The sequence below is a fragment of the Anopheles moucheti genome, chromosome 3 (assembly GCF_943734755.1).
Source record: "Anopheles moucheti chromosome 3, idAnoMoucSN_F20_07, whole genome shotgun sequence".
NCBI classification, from domain to species: Eukaryota; Metazoa; Arthropoda; class Insecta; order Diptera; family Culicidae; genus Anopheles; species Anopheles moucheti.
Window position 1 is genome coordinate 68,704,191 of NC_069141.1, and position 17,608 is coordinate 68,721,798.

Sequence of the window (17,608 nt, forward strand, 5' to 3'; positions counted from 1 at the left end):
TGCGTCCGAAAGTTGTGTTCTTTCTTTACAAACAATATCGCGGGCAGGAAAATAAATCAGGAAAAAACGTACCCTAGAGTAGACGGATGATATTATACACATTGCTGTTTTGAAACGACGCATCTTCTGGACAGAATGTTAGTCTACATTTATTTGCTATCTTTAGCATTCTTAAACATATATTATTAAAGTTGCACAGGCAGGAGAAGCCGTGACTTGACTGGTGGTTGTTGGTGGCTTCTTTTCCGTTTTCTTTCCATCCCACTAGTTTCGCTCATCCGCCCGTGCCTTCATACGCGTGATAAAAGCGGCACCTTTATTCTTACGAAAACTTTCGTAAGGATCCGCCGGATTGTAGGTCTCCTGTCGTATCGGTTCTACCGTGGCGCCTAGCCCAATACGATCTCCTCCCATAGCGCCACTCGAACCGCCCATTCCACCACCACCACCACCACCTACCTTCATTGTATTGTGAAATTGATGGTTACCACTGGTGCCGATTCCACTGCCTCCTGGTTTGCTGCTTTCTTCGAGAAAATTGCTAGCCGCTTTCATGTACCCGCCGCCACCAAAGCTAGGCGGAGTCGGTGATCGCCTAATATCACGCCCGCCACCACCACGCGGTTCTCGATGATCTCGCTCATTACCACCACCTCGCCGGTTAGGCGATCGACTTCGGCTCGGCCGAGCACCGGATGACACTGGCATTGGAGAAGGGCCCGATGAGGGCGACCGTCTAGTAGGTGACCGTGAGCGTGACCGGGATCGAGATCTGCTTCGCGATCTATGATTTCGGTGATGACGTTGGTTATTACGTCCCGGTCCATGCAACGACTGTTGCTGCAATCCGTGCATTGCGCCATTGTCGCCCGGAGAGCGCGAACGCGAGCGAGAGCGACTTTTCGAACGATAAGTGCGCTTTTTTTGCTTTTTCGTTGCCTTCAACAGTTCCGGATTGATCGGTGATGGTGATCGCGATCGGTCTCGCAGGCCTCGATCGATTTCATCTTCCTTCTGCTTTCGAGAAGCGTTTTTCACCTTAAAGTACTCGTACAGGGCCAGCTTTTCCCATCCCTCACTACAAGCGTAAGGAATTCATTAGTCAACAAGAAACGACAATTTCCCATTCGCTGTCACAAATACTTACCCATCTCGTGGTCGTTCGTGGCTTGGAGGAGCATAGAATGCTTCAACCGCACCCACCAAACGATCGTTGGTTGGTGTTGGTGGAGGCAGTCGAATTTCGTCCGGATCCAGCGGATGATAGCTGTAATCTTCGAGCCGAATCAACGGTACCATTAAACCAGCCGGTAGCTCAAAATAAGGTATCTTCACAGGAGTCGGTGGAGCAACCTCCTCCGTTTCTTCTTGCTGCTGCTGATCATGATCATCTTGAAGATCCGATGGATCCTGATCCAGATCATCTCGATCACGGTCGTCCAGCATCATACCTCCAGGCCCAGCTAACTGCCTATCATCACGTTCGTCATTCGATCGATTATCCGGATGGTGTTGGGAGTGCCTATGATCCGGAGGCAATCCACCACTGTTATTGTTACTATTCATACCGTCACCCGGTGGTGGAAGGTTTGCTGCACCGTACTGGAAATTGGGAGGAGGTCGCGACAGATCCGGAATAGGGAAGTTGGGTGGTGGCTGCGTATAATCTCCACTGTTATCCCCATCCCGGCCAGGCGGTGGTGGGGGCGCTATGTTATTCGCATTTCCGCCTCCGGCAACACCCGATCCGAGTGGGCCGTTGTCTTGAATATTTTTCAACTTCTGCAACGCGGCCGAAAGTAGACCAAAATTGATGTTTTGATCCAAAAGGGAGGGAATCTGTCCCCCACCATTGCCGCCTGATGGAGGTCCACCACGATCATTAGCCTGCGACAGAGGTGGTTGTGGTTGGCCAGGCGGTCCAACGGAAGGTAGTGTTGGACCAACGAGACCGCCACCTCCACCACCATTCACCGCGCCACTGTTTGCTCCGACTACTGCTGCCATCAGTTCCGGCAACAGTGGTGGAGGACCTCCGGCCAAAGCACCGTGTGCACCAGCTTTACGAGCATGTTGTTCAAGGTGTTGCTGTTTTTGCTTTTCCAGCATTGCCATTTGTTGTGTGGCATGCTGCACAAATGCTTGATGCTGTTGTTGATAGCTAGAAATGAAAATAGTGCGTGTAAACCGCGTTGTTGTTAACCGAAATGTAATTTCCATTTCCATTCGTATGTTACTCACTTCTCAAATGTTGTTTTAGTGGCTTGCGTAATCGCCGAGACGACATTAGCATGCTGTGTCAGCAGACTGGTCTGGTACTCCTGCAGCGATGAAGGAGGAGATTTCAGCTTCGAAATGACGCAGGCATCGAAGAAGTTTCCTTTTGATTCCCACAGCGACAGGAGCTTGGTAAGTTTCACCCTTTGTTCGTCATTGGCGGCTACAATGTACAAATACACCAATAATCAGCACAGTCATACATCGCTACTCGTAATTAATCCGCTTAAGGGAACTTGTTGCGAACTTACTTATCTGAGCGTTGCAGAACATAGGAATTACCGCGCTTTCCAGACATTTTTTCAGCTCGTCGGCATTTTTCCGGATGCTGCAAGATTTGTTACTAAGTATGGGTTCTTGTTTGTAAAATCTCGCACTAAGAAAGCAATCAAGCCAATTCGCATATTAGCATAAGGGAGTGTTGTTAGGAGGACAGTGCGAAACATAACTTCTAACGCCTAGTGTGTACCACGATTTCGCAAGATTATTTTATATCCTTATTTTTGCTATACAAGGCTTACAGAAAATTAAATATGGAGAGTTTAACACGTTAGCTGATCTTCTACTTAACTTACGTACATATTTTACAGTCACTTTCAAAGGTCAGTGGGCTGATTTTAAAATTGGGTTGTATTATGGCTCACAGCTATATCGAGTACTACTATAATCATTGAAGGTGTGGCGGAATAGCGGAAAGGAGGATATTTATTCGATATCTACTGACAAATTTTGAAAAGGTTAGATATTGCTGAAACTTCTACAACTAATGGAACACGTCTAGGGAGTTAAAAGGATACGAAAAAGAAGCATTAGACACTTACCAATGATGTATAACATCATTTACTAAATATATCAGGTGCAATTTTTGCGTAAATAAAACTCCAGCTATTAACGCCCTATAAGTAGATAGATAAAGATCGGAAAAACGAAAGTTCGCTAAGGTCTTTTTGGCTGTCCTGCTTCATCAAAATTCATCAGCACTGCCGGATAGCAGGTTCGAAAGGTGGTGGCTGCGAAATGATTATTAAAAGCATTGTGTGTTATCTCGCTACTAGTTACCATCGTATGATAACGGAGATGTTGTAACATTTGTTAACACTTCCAAGAGAAAGTTTAACACAGCAGACTGTGCGGAAGTATGACTTTCGGTCAAGCAAAAACACGAACTAATGTCCGGTCGTGAAATGCAAAGCGAACGCGTTGGAACGTCGTAAATAAACACTTGTGTAAATAATTTGACTGCAGAAACCAATAAAATGTTACAAAAACCACTGGTGAATCTTCCTGTGCTGGATGGCGGCATATTTGTTTTCAAGACAATCTTCGTATCCATTCCTTTCGAACACTTGCGTATCGGACATATCCGTCCGAACAGCGGATGACGAATTTTAACTCGATACCAAAATGGCATAAAATATAAGAAAGTATACGATAGAACATTTAGTATTAGGGCAATATAAACGGTAAATATGATGATTACTTTCTCAAAAGATACTGCGAAATAATTTGACATTTTCCCGAATCGGTACAATGCTGTAAAATCCAGCCTTTTCCTAAAATTGTAATTAACAAAAAAATATATGTAGATTGAAATTTGCCATTAGAAACATGGGATTGTTAGGTTTGATAATGCATATTGTGTGGGTTTAAGGGGATGGAGGGATCGTTTTACGGTAGCGGAATTAGCGGGATGAAAAATAAATCACCCAAATTATGTTCACGTTTTTAATCGATGGAACTGAATTACGAATAATGCACAGAAAAGTTAGACTCGTGTTTGTTTATGTAGCAGCAAAGAACTTGATAGTTTTGGACATCTGTGTTGTTGTATGTACGTTATTTTAAATTTAATCATATGAAGAGCCTTTTATAAGAGGGAGCGCATTATTTTACTTGGAAATGATTTTTCCATAGTTTTAAAACACGTACAAAAATGGATACTTTATGTAGTAGAGAATGATTGTTTAGAAACAACTACTCCATAAACATACGTTTGATCGAGAGCATGACCATAATAGTAAATAATTATAAAAAGTAAAAATACAGCGGGATTCCGGTCTAGAGAGGATTCCAGGGATACATGGATATTCAAGCACGTTAAATCGTTGAATCAAAAGGGAGTTTTCGTTGTTTGTTTTCATTTTTGCGAATGTAAACCGAGAGAAAACGAACGAAACAGCGAACGAACAACTTACCATTGGATATACTGTCTTTCGTGCAGGAATCTATTATTGGCTGCAGTTTGCTGTCGAACTCGTGCAGTGGGATGTTGTATTCCTTCGACTGATTGATAAGCATTTCTTCCTGCGCTCGAATCAGGGCGTCGTCTATCTTCGCTTGTTGCTGTTGCAGCAGAACCTGGAAAGTATCAACAATGAAACCCACCGTTAAGGAAAGTGGCGTTCTCCATATACTTACCCCATGTTGAGCCGTGAGATTCATTTCCGATTGACGTATTTGTTCGGTTAAAATCTGCTGCTGTTTGGTAAGTGCTTCGAGCTGTGCCGTCAACTGACTGTTTATATTGTTGGGCACCATCTGTACCGCGGTGTTTGGTGGTCCAGCATTTACCGGCGGTGGATTGGACCATATTTGGGGCATTGAGTTATTTGAACTGTTTCCGTTCGGATTCGACGAGGGTACTAGTTGGGAAGCTAGTTGCGCTTGTGACTGTTGTTGATGATGGAGTTGTTGCTGGTGCTGCATAGCGACACCAGATAGTTGTGCTTGTGGTGGCGGTTGCTGCGCAAACCCCGCCAACAACGGAGGAATACCGTGCTGTCCCATTAGCGGAGGCAAAGACATGTTTTGTGGGAGTTGCTGTTGTTGCTGCTTCATCACTAATACACATGGAACAAACACAAAGCATTTGAATGCGACACTTAAACGGAGACCTCTCTGACCGATCCTCTGGGACCAGGTTGCAGAAGTTTTGCTTACTTGCTTGCTTGGTTATCACTTTGTACTGATAGTAATTGTAGTATTCTCCGCCGTACAGAAACGCAAACTTTGGGTTGCCTCTCTGTTTAGATTTGGTCATCGACTCAAACTCTGGTCCATTGCGAGCCACGAAATCGGCTAGTTTGTCGATAATGTTCCGTAGTTCGATATCTAGAAAACAACATTGGTTACAATTTGCTTGTTTTCACGTCGGCTTTGCCAATACGAATCGACAAGTAAGCAAACCTACCATTTGGTGGTGATGGAGCTGATATTTCCATCGTCCAACAGAAACTGGTGGAAAACAATAATAAAAGAAAAAAAACTAAAACTTATCTAGTGCACCAAGCGACCGGCATTAGTAGCAGCCACTTTTATTAACACAGCTAAATAAAATTCTCAATCTCCAAACAGGAAAATTTGCTATTTTTGCCGATCGTGTGAAAAAAGACGCCATTGACTGTTGTTTGACAGTTGGCCGTCCCTTAACGTCAAAGTGCTTGTACGAATACAATCTCTGCTTGAGCACTTGAGACGGGCAACGGGAATTCGGCTGACTGTCCAACAAATTTACAATACATTTTAAATTGTTCGTTATTTCTTACTTCCTCTTCCTTTTTCCTTTACTTCTCTTTTATATTTGCTCGAGAGTTAAATTTTTCATCGTTTGTTTCTTAGGTTATAAGAGTCTTATTCCAGAGTATATATGTCATTTGGAGGCAAGGCAAAAACGATCCATTTGTTAAAATTGTACATGAGTAGAGGGTTTTGCGTTTATTGCTATTCACAGATGAACGAATCAACTTAAACAAATAGTAAAGACAAATTTAAATGAACATAAAATACAGCTTCCGACCGCATGCGCTGTTATTAAAACTAGAACGTGAACGGTTTGCTTGGCCGCTTGTAATGGTAGCCATCTTCGTCCAGAATGTGCGACGGTACCTCGCAGTTCGGTCCTTGGCCACCATTAGTGCAACAGAAAGGCAACACACCACCGTTAGGACAGCTAGGCGCAGGGCTTGTTGGAGGAGGTGGAGGTCTCGTCGGAACAACGCAGTTCGGTCCGGAACCTCCATTCGTGCAACAGTACGGTGGAATACCACCAGCCGGACATGCCGGCGGAGGACGAGTTGGTGGGGGTGGTCTAGTTGGGGGAGGTGTAGGTGGCGGTGGGACATAGCAATTCGGTCCAGATCCTCCATTGGTACAGCAATAAGGCGGGACTCCTCCGGCCGGGCATGCTGGCGGTGGTGGAGGTGGCCGCGTCGGTGGAGGCGTTGGAGGTGGTGGAACGTAACAGTTCGGTCCAGATCCTCCATTGGTACAGCAATACGGCGGGACTCCTCCGGCCGGACATGCCGGCGGTGGTGGAGGTGGCCGTGTCGGTGGAGGCGTTGGAGGTGGTGGAACGTAACAGTTCGGTCCAGATCCTCCATTGGTACAGCAATATGGCGGGACTCCTCCGGCCGGACATGCTGGCGGTGGACGAGTGGGTGGAGGAGGAGGTCTCGTTGGAACAACACAGTTGGGACCTGAACATACATATCACAGAAGTTTATTTTAGTTTTACATTATTTTCCTTTCAGTACAGTGATACTTACCAACTCCTCCGTTAGTGCACGGTGGGAGATATTCATTGTCCTTGCCAGGAGTAGGTGGTGGAGGTGGTGGACGAGTTGGAACGTAGCAGTTCGGTCCAGATCCTCCGTTCGTGCAGCAGTACGGTGGAACTCCACCTGCTGGGCAGCTAGGCGGTGGTGGCCGTGTCGGTGGAGGTGTTGGAGGCGGTGGTACGTAGCAGTTAGGACCAGTTCCGCCATTCGTGCAGCAATACGGAGGAACTCCTCCTGCTGGACAAGATGGTGGTCGAGTTGGGGGTGGTGGTGGAGGCCTAGTTGGAGGCGGTGTCGGTGGCGGTGGAACATAACAGTTCGGGCCACTTCCTCCATTCGTACAACAATAGGGAGGGACTCCTCCGGCCGGACAGCTTGGGGGACGCGTTGGTGGTGGCGGTGGCGGGCGAGTAGGTGGTGGAGTTGGTGGTGGAGGAACGTAACAGTTCGGACCAGTTCCACCATTTGTACAGCAGTACGGAGGAACTCCTCCGGCTGGACAGCTCGGTGGGCGAGTTGGCGGAGGAGGCGGTGGTCGGGTCGGTGGTGGAGTCGGCGGAGGTGGAACGTAACAGTTCGGGCCAGTTCCTCCATTGGTACAGCAGTACGGGGGAACTCCTCCTGCCGGACAAGCTGGCGGAGGACGAGTTGGCGGGGGTGGAGGAGGACGTGTAGGAGGTGGAGTAGGTGGAGGTGGGACGTAGCAGTTAGGTCCTGTGCCTCCGTTTGTGCAGCAGTAGGGAGGAACTCCACCGGCCGGACAACTCGGCGGCCGAGTTGGTGGTGGCGGCGGAGGCCTTGTTGGTGGTGGTGGTACATAACAGTTCGGACCAGTACCTCCGTTAGTACAGCAGTAAGGAGGAACTCCACCAGCCGGGCAGCTCGGAGGACGAGTTGGTGGTACTTGGCAGTTGGGTCCTATGGTACAAAAAAAGCAATCATCAGTTATTATGCTCCTTTGTAGCTCAAGTTAACAGTTGATAAATTGTGTATACACTTACCAACACCCCCATTAGGACAAGGGGGAAGATATTGATTGCTTTGGGTCGTTGGTGGCGGAGGTCTCGTTGGTACAACACAGTTAGGTCCTGAACCACCATTCGTGCAACAGTAAGGAGGAACTCCTCCGGCCGGACAGCTGGGTGGGCGAGTTGGTGGTGGCGGTGGAGGTCTTGTTGGAGGTGGTGTAGGTGGCGGTGGGACATAGCAGTTCGGACCAGTTCCACCATTCGTGCAACAGTAAGGCGGTACTCCTCCAGCCGGGCAGCTTGGAGGACGCGTTGGTGGCGGAGGAGGTGGTCGAGTTGGCGGTGGTGTCGGTGGTGGTGGAACATAGCAGTTCGGGCCGGATCCTCCATTTGTGCAACAGTACGGTGGAACTCCTCCGGCTGGACAGCTCGGTGGACGAGTCGGTGGAGGAGGTGGGGGACGCGTTGGTGGTGGAGTTGGTGGCGGTGGTACGTAACAGTTAGGTCCAGATCCTCCATTTGTGCAACAGTAAGGAGGAACTCCACCTGCCGGACAACTTGGAGGACGTGTTGGTGGCGGAGGCGGTGGCCGAGTCGGTGGTGGGGTCGGGGGAGGTGGTACATAACAATTCGGGCCAGTTCCTCCATTGGTACAGCAGTATGGTGGAACTCCTCCGGCTGGACAGCTCGGTGGGCGAGTTGGCGGAGGAGGCGGTGGTCGGGTCGGTGGTGGAGTCGGCGGAGGTGGAACGTAACAGTTCGGGCCAGTTCCTCCATTGGTACAGCAGTACGGGGGAACTCCTCCTGCCGGACAAGCTGGTGGAGGACGAGTTGGCGGGGGTGGAGGAGGACGTGTAGGAGGCGGAGTAGGTGGAAGTGGGACGTAGCAGTTAGGTCCTGTGCCTCCATTTGTGCAGCAGTAGGGAGGAACTCCACCGGCCGGGCAGCTAGGCGGTGGCGGAGGAGGTCTGGGAATCACGCAGTTAGGCCCTTGTCCTCCATTTGTGCAGCAGTTCGGTGGAACTCCTCCATTAGGACATCCGAATGGAGGTCTAAGATGCAAGGAATAAAAAGAGGTTTTCCGTTAATGCCTGTTCTAAAAATGTATCGCTAGACTAACTTACCTCGGGGCTGGAGTTACTGGTGGACGTGTCGGTACAACGCAGTTAGGTCCTACACCTCCGTTCGGACAAGGTGGCAGGTATTCATCACCCTTTGGTGGTCTCGTCGGTACAACACAGTTGGGTCCTTGGCCACCGTTAGTGCAACAGTAAGGCGGTACTCCTCCGGCTGGGCAGCTCGGTGGAGGTCGAGTTGGTGGTCGAGTGGGAGGCGGTGGTACGTAACAGTTCGGACCAGATCCTCCATTGGTACAGCAGTAAGGAGGAACTCCTCCGGCCGGACAGCTGGGTGGAGGTCTCGTTGGCGGTGGTGTGGGTGGTGGTGGCACATAGCAGTTGGGTCCGGTACCTCCGTTCGTGCAACAGTAGGGCGGAACACCGCCGGCCGGGCAGCTTGGTGGTGGTGGAGGCCTTGTTGGAGGCGGTGGAACGTAACAGTTCGGTCCAGATCCTCCATTGGTACAGCAATAAGGCGGGACTCCTCCGGCCGGGCATGCTGGCGGTGGTGGAGGTGGCCGCGTCGGTGGAGGCGTTGGAGGTGGTGGAACGTAACAGTTCGGTCCAGATCCTCCATTGGTACAGCAATAAGGCGGGACTCCTCCGGCCGGGCATGCTGGCGGTGGTGGAGGTGGCCGCGTCGGTGGAGGCGTTGGAGGTGGTGGAACGTAACAGTTCGGTCCAGATCCTCCATTGGTACAGCAATACGGCGGGACTCCACCGGCCGGACATGCCGGCGGTGGTGGAGGTGGCCGTGTCGGTGGAGGCGTTGGAGGTGGTGGAACGTAACAGTTCGGTCCAGATCCCCCGTTGGTACAACAGTACGGCGGGACTCCACCGGCCGGGCAGCTCGGTGGGGGTGGAGGCGGCGGCGGTCTAGGGACTACACAGTTAGGTCCTTGTCCTCCGTTAGTGCAGCAGTACGGCGGGACTCCACCAGCCGGGCAACTTGGTGGCGGCGGGAAGGGCACTTTCGGTGGAGTGTAGTCGTAACCATTCTGTCCCAGGACGGTCGTAATCTCAGCATTGCTGCTAGATGCTGCTAGCAGACAACCCAGCAGCACTAGCAATCGCTAAAAGTAATGCAAACGAAGTGTTTGATGTGTTAAAGCCATTCATTATTTGAACCCATTGCATTGGGGTCGTTCTGATCAGTATGCAACGTTTAAACACCAACGGTGGCGAATGCTGTTGTGCTACTGTGCGTCTCGAAATGCTTCCTGTGCACTATTACAAATCAAACTTTTTAACGCGGCTATAATGCGTTGGCCTACGTGGGGGTTTCCCAGCCACGATCAATTTATTACACCTTCATAACAATGTAAGATGTTCAACTTTACTGGAATAAGAAACATAACTCATCGTTTTCTGCTTAGAATCGTTCGCCACCTTCGCATCGTGTGGTGTGAACATCGTGTCGTGTATTACGGTGCGAAAGCATGTGTAACGGAATTCATACGGAACGATGGAGAAGAAGCCACTTCGTTGCCAAACATGGTGCTGTATCAACGCATATTGAGTGTTTTGCTTAGGAAAGACAACAAAACTTAAAATGCTCAACAAATTGACAGTTTAACCTTTCAATCATTGGTTCACATTCATGCTGGTGATCATAATTACGATCACCCATAACGCCCGAGCTTACAATTTGATCGGTAATTGGTAAAAGATTGATTATAGCAAGCTTTGGTGCGAACTGCGGGCCCGGTTGCCTAGCAACGGCAATCTCGATGGGAACATCTGTTTGATGCGTCGTCGTCTCGTACAGTTAATGAACTACCACGGCGTGGTGGAGTCACAGAGATCGACAACGACCTACTTTGCGCTGCGAACCACACGTCTTGCGTGGGTATATGATTCTTTTTTCGGCAAAGTTCCACCTTTTACTTTCATCGTTCGGGTGGCGTGAACCGTTTGGTTTCTTCTGTCAATCTTTTCTTTTTTTTCGGCAACAGTGAGGATGGCAAGAGATTCTTGCCGCACAAGACAAAGCGCGTCTGTTTAGCTGTCTATAGCAGCAGGGAACGTTGTGGACGCCTCTAGATGGCAAGGTGTGGTAAGTTATCTCTTGAAAGGTTGCTTTAATTATTTATTATCGATTGTGAAATATTGCATGTCGCGCATGGAGGGAATATTTGGGTGATGGGTTTGAATAAAATAGTGTTAACATAGTAAATTGTACCACTAGTGACGGAATGGTCATTAACATTCGAATCGAAGATTAGAAAATCATATTACAAATTAACTTTTCACGCCTCATTCGCACATTTTTTCCTAGCTGACAATTAAATATTAACACTTTATGTCACAACGCTTGCGTATCCGGGTTCGTCGCTTCGCTCCTGTTGTGATCTTTCGTACGGCCGAGCGTAACGGAGCAGCTAGCGAGCTGTCCCATCGATTAGCTCGTTGCTATTAAACGTTCTATCGATCGTTTTACTATCTACAAACCACAATGTATCGTGGACTGGATCGTGTGTCATGAAAATACTGCGGATCGACTGCATGTGGCGCCATTCCCAGTGACATACACACTGCATCGGATGATATTGCACCATTCACCTAGGCAGTATTGTTGCGGTTTATCGTAATTGTATGACATAACTTTATCGCTTAAATGTTAAAGGTAAGCATAGGTGAAGATGGCTCCCATACGACATCGGCGTCGGTGAATGTACTGTTCCTTTTCTATTTCGCCTACGGTTCATTCCAAATGAATGCCCGAAGTGACAGTGAAGTGCAGCTCCATAATTTGTTCAAGCTAAAAACAGGCATCAATGTCGGGGAAGCTGGCCATGATAAAAATAGAACCAAACATGGTCACACTTTCTCTAACCGACCCTGACCGCAATGTTATCGGTACTGCAAACATTATAAACCGCACGAGATGATGATCGAAATACATCTGCACCATCACAATGCATCGTGTAAGCTGCTCATGTTTTCCAGCTGAGGATATACACACATATTTGCATATTTGGGTGTTCACACGCCAAACGTTTTGGGCGGTGAGGGTCCAAGATTTCGGCAGACACGGACCGTTTTAAATCGGTGCGTCAACATTTCGTAAACTCATATTTGCATTTATGAGCTGACCTTCAAAAAACAGTGGCACAGCGGTGGTTGGTTTCTTAATTTATTTATTTTCTGTTCGGATCCTTGCGGTGGCATTGAATGTGCTGAGTATTTCTAATAAATTTCAGTTCCACTCGTTTGACGAATTTGTTTTACCCATCGCGAGTGACATCTAGGCACCGGTTTGGGCGTTTAAGAAGACCCAAAACGACGGACCCTTTTGCTGGTCGGTACAGACGAAATTAATGTGTTTCTCATCGGATGCAAATGTCGAAGATCAGGCATGATAAATTAAAAAAAACAAAAAAAAAACGATAAAGCGCCCTTAGGCCATACACCTCGCGTGTGTCTTCTATTTGGCCTCAACACAACACACACCCGATGCAGGTGTGTGTTGGAACACGCCGATCCTCATTGATGGGCGCGCGGACCACTGATCATTAAGTAATCGATCGGACAAAAAAACGTTATGTTTTCGTGACGATGATGATGCCCCTTTTACGGGCGGGGATCTCTGATATGTCTATGTCAAGCACACGCGTAATGCGTAACCTTGACGAGGTCGTAAAGATTCCCGACGCACCGCGATCGGACGTGGACGACAGTAAAAAGAAGGGGGGGATGTTTTTATAATTTAATTATAAACTGGCAGATTTAATCCTAATTTGCTGTAGCATATTTGGGAAACACCTTATGCTAATATGCAACACTTTTATTTCGATTCGTTGTCGACCTTGTTCCTAATTTTGATGCACAAACCGGACCGCACACCGCACATTCCGACCGAACAAACGAGTATGCACTGATGGTGTTCCTTTTTGTTTTGTTTTCAAAATTATCACTAATCCTTAAGTTGGTAGCGAAAATGGCGAAAGCGAAAGTGCAACTAGCGATGCGAGCACCAACAAACTCCAGGCGGCAATTCTAGAGACCGAGAGACGTTAGGAAACACCGTGCCGAGTCGCTTGCCTCGTACGGATGGGTTAGCATTTTCAATTATCAGGTAGTAATGGGAACGACCATTTCATAACATCTGCTCTGCTCTTCTGGTGACATTTTGCTAGACAACCGGGGAAGGAAGGCACTCGCAGCCACGATAAACCCACCAAACCCGGGAAAAGGTGAATTGAAAGGCGTTGCTTTCAAATGCAACTTTATCCGAAAATTGATTATGATGAAATAAATAGGAATCAGGCCCCCCGAAAAGAGGAGCATTAAGCAAAAAAAAACCTCCTCCCAACGCCTTCGGAAGACGGCAACAACTTAACCGCACAATCGGTTTTAACGAAATTACGGCCGTACAGTTCGGTCGTGTGGTGCCCCGCGCGCTCGGTCCAATTGGAATCGATTGAACTTTTCAGCGCATCATTAATCAACACCGACACCGTTTTATGGTTATTGGTGGTTGGCTGTAGAATGGTCGCAGCAAAACTGCAAACTGTTAGAATGTCGTCCCGGTAGAGTTGGGCGGACGCCATCGCAGCATCGCAGAAAACCCTCCACACCCGCCTCACAGAGTCCGTCCGAGAAATGTGAACGAAGCAGCAGAAAAATGGCCACCCAACCTCTTCCGAACGCCCACGGATGCACCGCGATGTTTTGGGTGAGGTGCAGAAAAGCTTCGGTTTGCTTTCGTGCTTTCGTGGACAACACGCGAGCAGGGTGTGGAGCGACCCCAGCTGCAGAAGCGTTCGTTGCGGCTCACTTGCGGCATGTGTTAAGAGATTTAAACTGATGAATCTGAGCGGTAATAAGTGGTATTACTGGTGGAAGGTGGTATTGGAAGCTTTTTGAGAGAGCATCAGACACAAATTATAGCCTTGTGGAGACTTCAACATCAAGATCCGGTGTGCTTCAGAGTGTCATAGATATTTGCAACCTGCCAGTGTCCCACATGTGTCTAACGAACTGAAGACGTGCACGAAAGCTGCCCGTAATTTCATTAGCACAAGCATTCTTTTCTCATGTCAATGTCATATTTGGTGCCAAAATTTTCATCGTGTCTGCATCTGACGCCACGAGCTCTACGCAAGTATGGAATGTTACTAACAAAACTATTTATCGACTGCAATGAAGCATTCAAACCAATTTCAATCAAGCTACCCAACATTTTAAGTTGCACTTTTTGTGTGTGCTAAAAATAACTTCCAGCTAAGCTTATGCCAAAATCGCAATCGCGACCTTAAAAAAAAACCGTCCTGTTACCTTAGCCAGAGGGTGAGACACTGCAGCATAAATCATTCGCCGCCTGCTTGATCAGCAACACCCATTATGGAGGCAGATGCTGGAAGCTCCTGCCATCTATCATTCCACACCTGAAGGGGTGGTGCTTTTTTTTGCTATGTTTGTCACTCACAGCCATCCCGTCACCGTTCTATTTGCATGCATAGCCTAGTGATGGGAATTTCTTTTCGAACCTACTGTGGAACGGTCGAACCTAGGTGCATAGAAATTAGATAAAGTAGATCTTTTGCACCTAAATGTGTTGTTTGTCTTTCGAAGATTATAACGTTAAAGTTTGCTTGCTTAAAACTGTAATGGAATGTGTCCATATTTGTTCAATGATCTTATGCAAAATTGAAACCATTTTTTAAGGAGAATCATTCCAATAACCAATGTAGGTTGTATTCCTTTCTCACTTGCCACGGAAGTGTTAGAAGGTTGGATTTTGTAAGGAATTAATTTTATCTATAACTGGGCAAATATTGACTGAACGACGGAATAGATCAACGTTTGACAAACTTTAACAAAATACGTTTATAAGACATTTCATCGGTTCGAATATTACATCGTTTAATATACGATAATAATATCTGGACATACCATTCATGTCCTTCCTTGTTCAGTTTGTTTCTTTAAATTTCTTCCTCTAGTTAATGATGACGTTTAGTGATGAGAGCTCTGATAAGAAATATCGTTGATGGTTGCGAAGAATTAATAATAACAGATTTAGCATTCGAAACTGATTGTAAATCAAAAATTGTAAACGAATTATACTAAAATGTTTAACAATTGCAACGAATGTGTGAAATTCATACCATATAGGATTATTTTCATTTTTCTGTGAAAGTAGATTCAACGAACTTATAAGGTAACGAACCGTTCCTTTCAGAAAAGAACCTCTAAGTTTCTTAATGATGATGATGATGATGATGATGAGTCACACCTATTACCGCAAAACAAGCTTGGTCAAGACGAAATATTATAATAATATTATGTTATTTACTCATCTTTTCTAAATTTATACGATCAAGCGGTGTCATCGAAAGAACCTGGTTCCGTTCCGTTCCGAAAAAAGTGAAACATTCCCATCACTAGCATATCCGTGAGCTGATGTCGTAATCGACTATTAAACCTGCCATCCTTACGGAACGGAGCATCGTTTGTAGGCTTTTGCCTTTAACCTGCACCAACCCGGGGGGAGGTTGAAGGTGGTCGACCCCTGCTAGTAGTACGTAAGATGGTGATGGTCGCGATTAATTGTTGGATAGGATCATGATCGCGCGTACCCGGCGATGCGTTTTGGAGGTGCAAAAAAAAAAGATATGGAAGAAAATAGCAACGACGAAGCTTTTCACGCGTTTGTAGGACGGGTTTATTGCATGTGTGCAAATAACCGCGTCAAATAGAAATGTCATTTGCCTACCAGCATAGGTTTAACCAGGGCACCGGCGAAGAGACGTAACAAAACTCATTCATCGCCCGATTGAAATGTCAGTGTGCTTGGTTTGATGGCCCGGATCCAAGAATAGATCCAAGATCCCGGATTGCGGAAGGCATGGGAAAATGACCAGCAGGCTCTTCTCTCTGTGTGTCTGTGTGGGTTTTTTTTTTGTGTTGCCTTTGCTCTCCCAACCCCTAATCAAAGCCCACTTGACATAAATGTCGCACAAAAAGCATGAAAAAAAAATGCGCCGTGTATTCCACCGGTGCAAGCCACAGACACACGTGTAACGCGATCGCTGAAAATTACACGGGAGGATGAGCCGTGGCACGGCGTTGAGGGCGTCACGGCATTGCATAATCGGGCGATCTCGCGGGATCGAACTGTAGCTAAAAAACTAATAATCTGCCGGTGGTAGCACCACTTTGCTAAAGGTCGGCGATGAGCAACCGTTGTCGTCGCGGGGAGGGAGATTAGTTTGTTCCTCACGCTTCCCGAAAGCCTTCAACAAACCCAACCGGGGGAGGTCAGTAAAATCAATCCTCAATCTACTACCGTCTCACATCTCGCAAAACGGGGGAGAGCGTGGCCGGTACCGAGGAAAGTACGAAACAAAAGCAACAGACACAACGAGCAACAAAACATCCAGAGCCGTGCGGGAAAATTCGTCATGGAACGTAAAACAAAACGAGCGACTACACATTATCTTGTTTGGTTGAGGGGTTTTTTTTTCGTTGTTGTTCGCTAAATGTTTGCAAAATGATGAAGATTTTTTGTCTGTTTGTGCATTTTTTTGCTGTTGTTTCACTCTCAACATTGCACTTCGTTGCACATTGCATCGGCAAGGTTTTGTGTTGTTTTACACTCCCGAAAAGGGCTTTTCTTTTTTTGTTTTAAACCAACAACGTGCTGTTGTTGCTACATTCTGTGCCATTATCGTTCTACCACTCGCTTGTGGGCTGGGTGGAGAATTGAGTTAACACAACAAGAAACAAACGAAAAAAACACACACAAACAAGACAAATAAAATTCTCACGATCGGACGACTGTGTTTTACGTCAAACACAACGCAACAAAGTAATGTTTGCCCCGTTTCGCTGGCAAGCAATTGTCAGCGGGCTGAGTGTTATGCTAATTTCCAATTAATAATGCAGCTCATCAAAGTCGCTGGATGGGCAATAATTGCGACAAAAGACGAGAATTCGTCTTCGAAAGGACATTCCATTCCTTTTTCGCGTGGGGAATTTTCGCACGTGCCGCACACCGCACAGGCAAGTGTTTAATGAGGAGAATGTCACGTAATACACACTCACACACACACGGTTAACACGCAGCAACGCAAATGTCACAACCCGGATGTGCTGGATGGGGCATTAGGGCACAGTAACAAAACTATTTGAACAACAAAGCAAAAACAAACAAAAAAAGCTTGCAATCTCACCATTTTGTTTTAACGCGATCGTTCACACACTTTACGCAAAAGCTGACGCTGCGCGCCCACTGATAATACACCGACTGTCCTTTTTTTTCGATGTCCTTTCGAATGTCCTTTCACACACTTTCACTTCCGCTCAGCACGCACCGAATCCTGGCGTGTGTTGAACCCTCTCCCCCCGATGGAACCAAACCAAATGCTCGATCGTAGTCGCGGTGTTGCACGGACACGTGCAGAGTGTGTGTGTGTGGGTCACGGTGTCACACTAGCACCCGGGGTACATAGGTTCACACGACTGAACGATCGATCCGTATGGCACGGTTTATTTATATCGTCGGTAGTTTGAAGGGTGGTGCGGTGTACCACCCGTCTGGTCCGGCCCGGACACGTCGGACGGCCCTGGCGACGTTTGACGGCGGGTCCCATGGCCTTACCGGCCCGCAGGAGACGTTGGCTCATCTCGTGCTCATCATCCTTCCCGTGCGAGTGAGACCGACCGACGCTGTGTGTGACTG

General features: G+C 47.4%; 2 protein-coding genes across 2 annotated transcripts; both read right to left on the reverse strand.

The window, feature by feature from the left end:
• Nucleotides 1-66: 66 nt before the first annotated feature.
• LOC128300246 (calcium homeostasis endoplasmic reticulum protein) lies at nucleotides 67-5,712 on the reverse strand. The gene is made up of 10 exons (XM_053036248.1): nucleotides 5,468-5,712; nucleotides 5,218-5,388; nucleotides 4,696-5,117; nucleotides 4,473-4,635; nucleotides 3,758-3,830; nucleotides 3,099-3,173; nucleotides 2,529-2,605; nucleotides 2,242-2,440; nucleotides 1,148-2,161; nucleotides 67-1,078 (listed from the first exon to the last, which is right to left on the reverse strand). Exons 1-10 carry the CDS (start codon nucleotides 5,496-5,498, stop codon nucleotides 265-267), a joined length of 3,039 nt encoding a protein of 1,012 aa, XP_052892208.1. The 5' UTR covers nucleotides 5,499-5,712; the 3' UTR covers nucleotides 67-264.
• A 264-nt stretch (nucleotides 5,713-5,976) lies between these two features.
• Nucleotides 5,977-17,269, reverse strand: LOC128302515 (basic proline-rich protein-like). The gene is made up of 6 exons (XM_053039354.1): nucleotides 17,100-17,269; nucleotides 9,014-9,992; nucleotides 8,926-8,941; nucleotides 7,835-8,853; nucleotides 6,822-7,751; nucleotides 5,977-6,752 (listed from the first exon to the last, which is right to left on the reverse strand). Exons 1-6 carry the CDS (start codon nucleotides 17,100-17,102, stop codon nucleotides 6,094-6,096), a joined length of 3,606 nt encoding a protein of 1,201 aa, XP_052895314.1. The 5' UTR covers nucleotides 17,103-17,269; the 3' UTR covers nucleotides 5,977-6,093.
• Between the last annotated feature and the right edge of the window lie 339 nt (nucleotides 17,270-17,608).

Coding starts and splice junctions, on each gene's coding strand:
- LOC128300246 (XM_053036248.1), bottom strand. CDS start 5,498: ATGGAAATATCAGCTCCATCACCACCAAATG. Junction 5,118..5,217: donor AGTGATAACCAAGCAAGCAA/GTAAGCAAAACT, acceptor CATGTGTATTAG/TGATGAAGCAGCAACAACAG. Junction 3,831..4,472: donor GAAAGACAGTATATCCAATG/GTAAGTTGTTCG, acceptor TTACAATTTTAG/GAAAAGGCTGGATTTTACAG.
- LOC128302515 (XM_053039354.1), bottom strand. Junction 7,752..7,834: donor TTGTCCTAATGGGGGTGTTG/GTAAGTGTATAC, acceptor TTTGTACCATAG/GACCCAACTGCCAAGTACCA. Junction 6,753..6,821: donor GTGCACTAACGGAGGAGTTG/GTAAGTATCACT, acceptor ATGTATGTTCAG/GTCCCAACTGTGTTGTTCCA.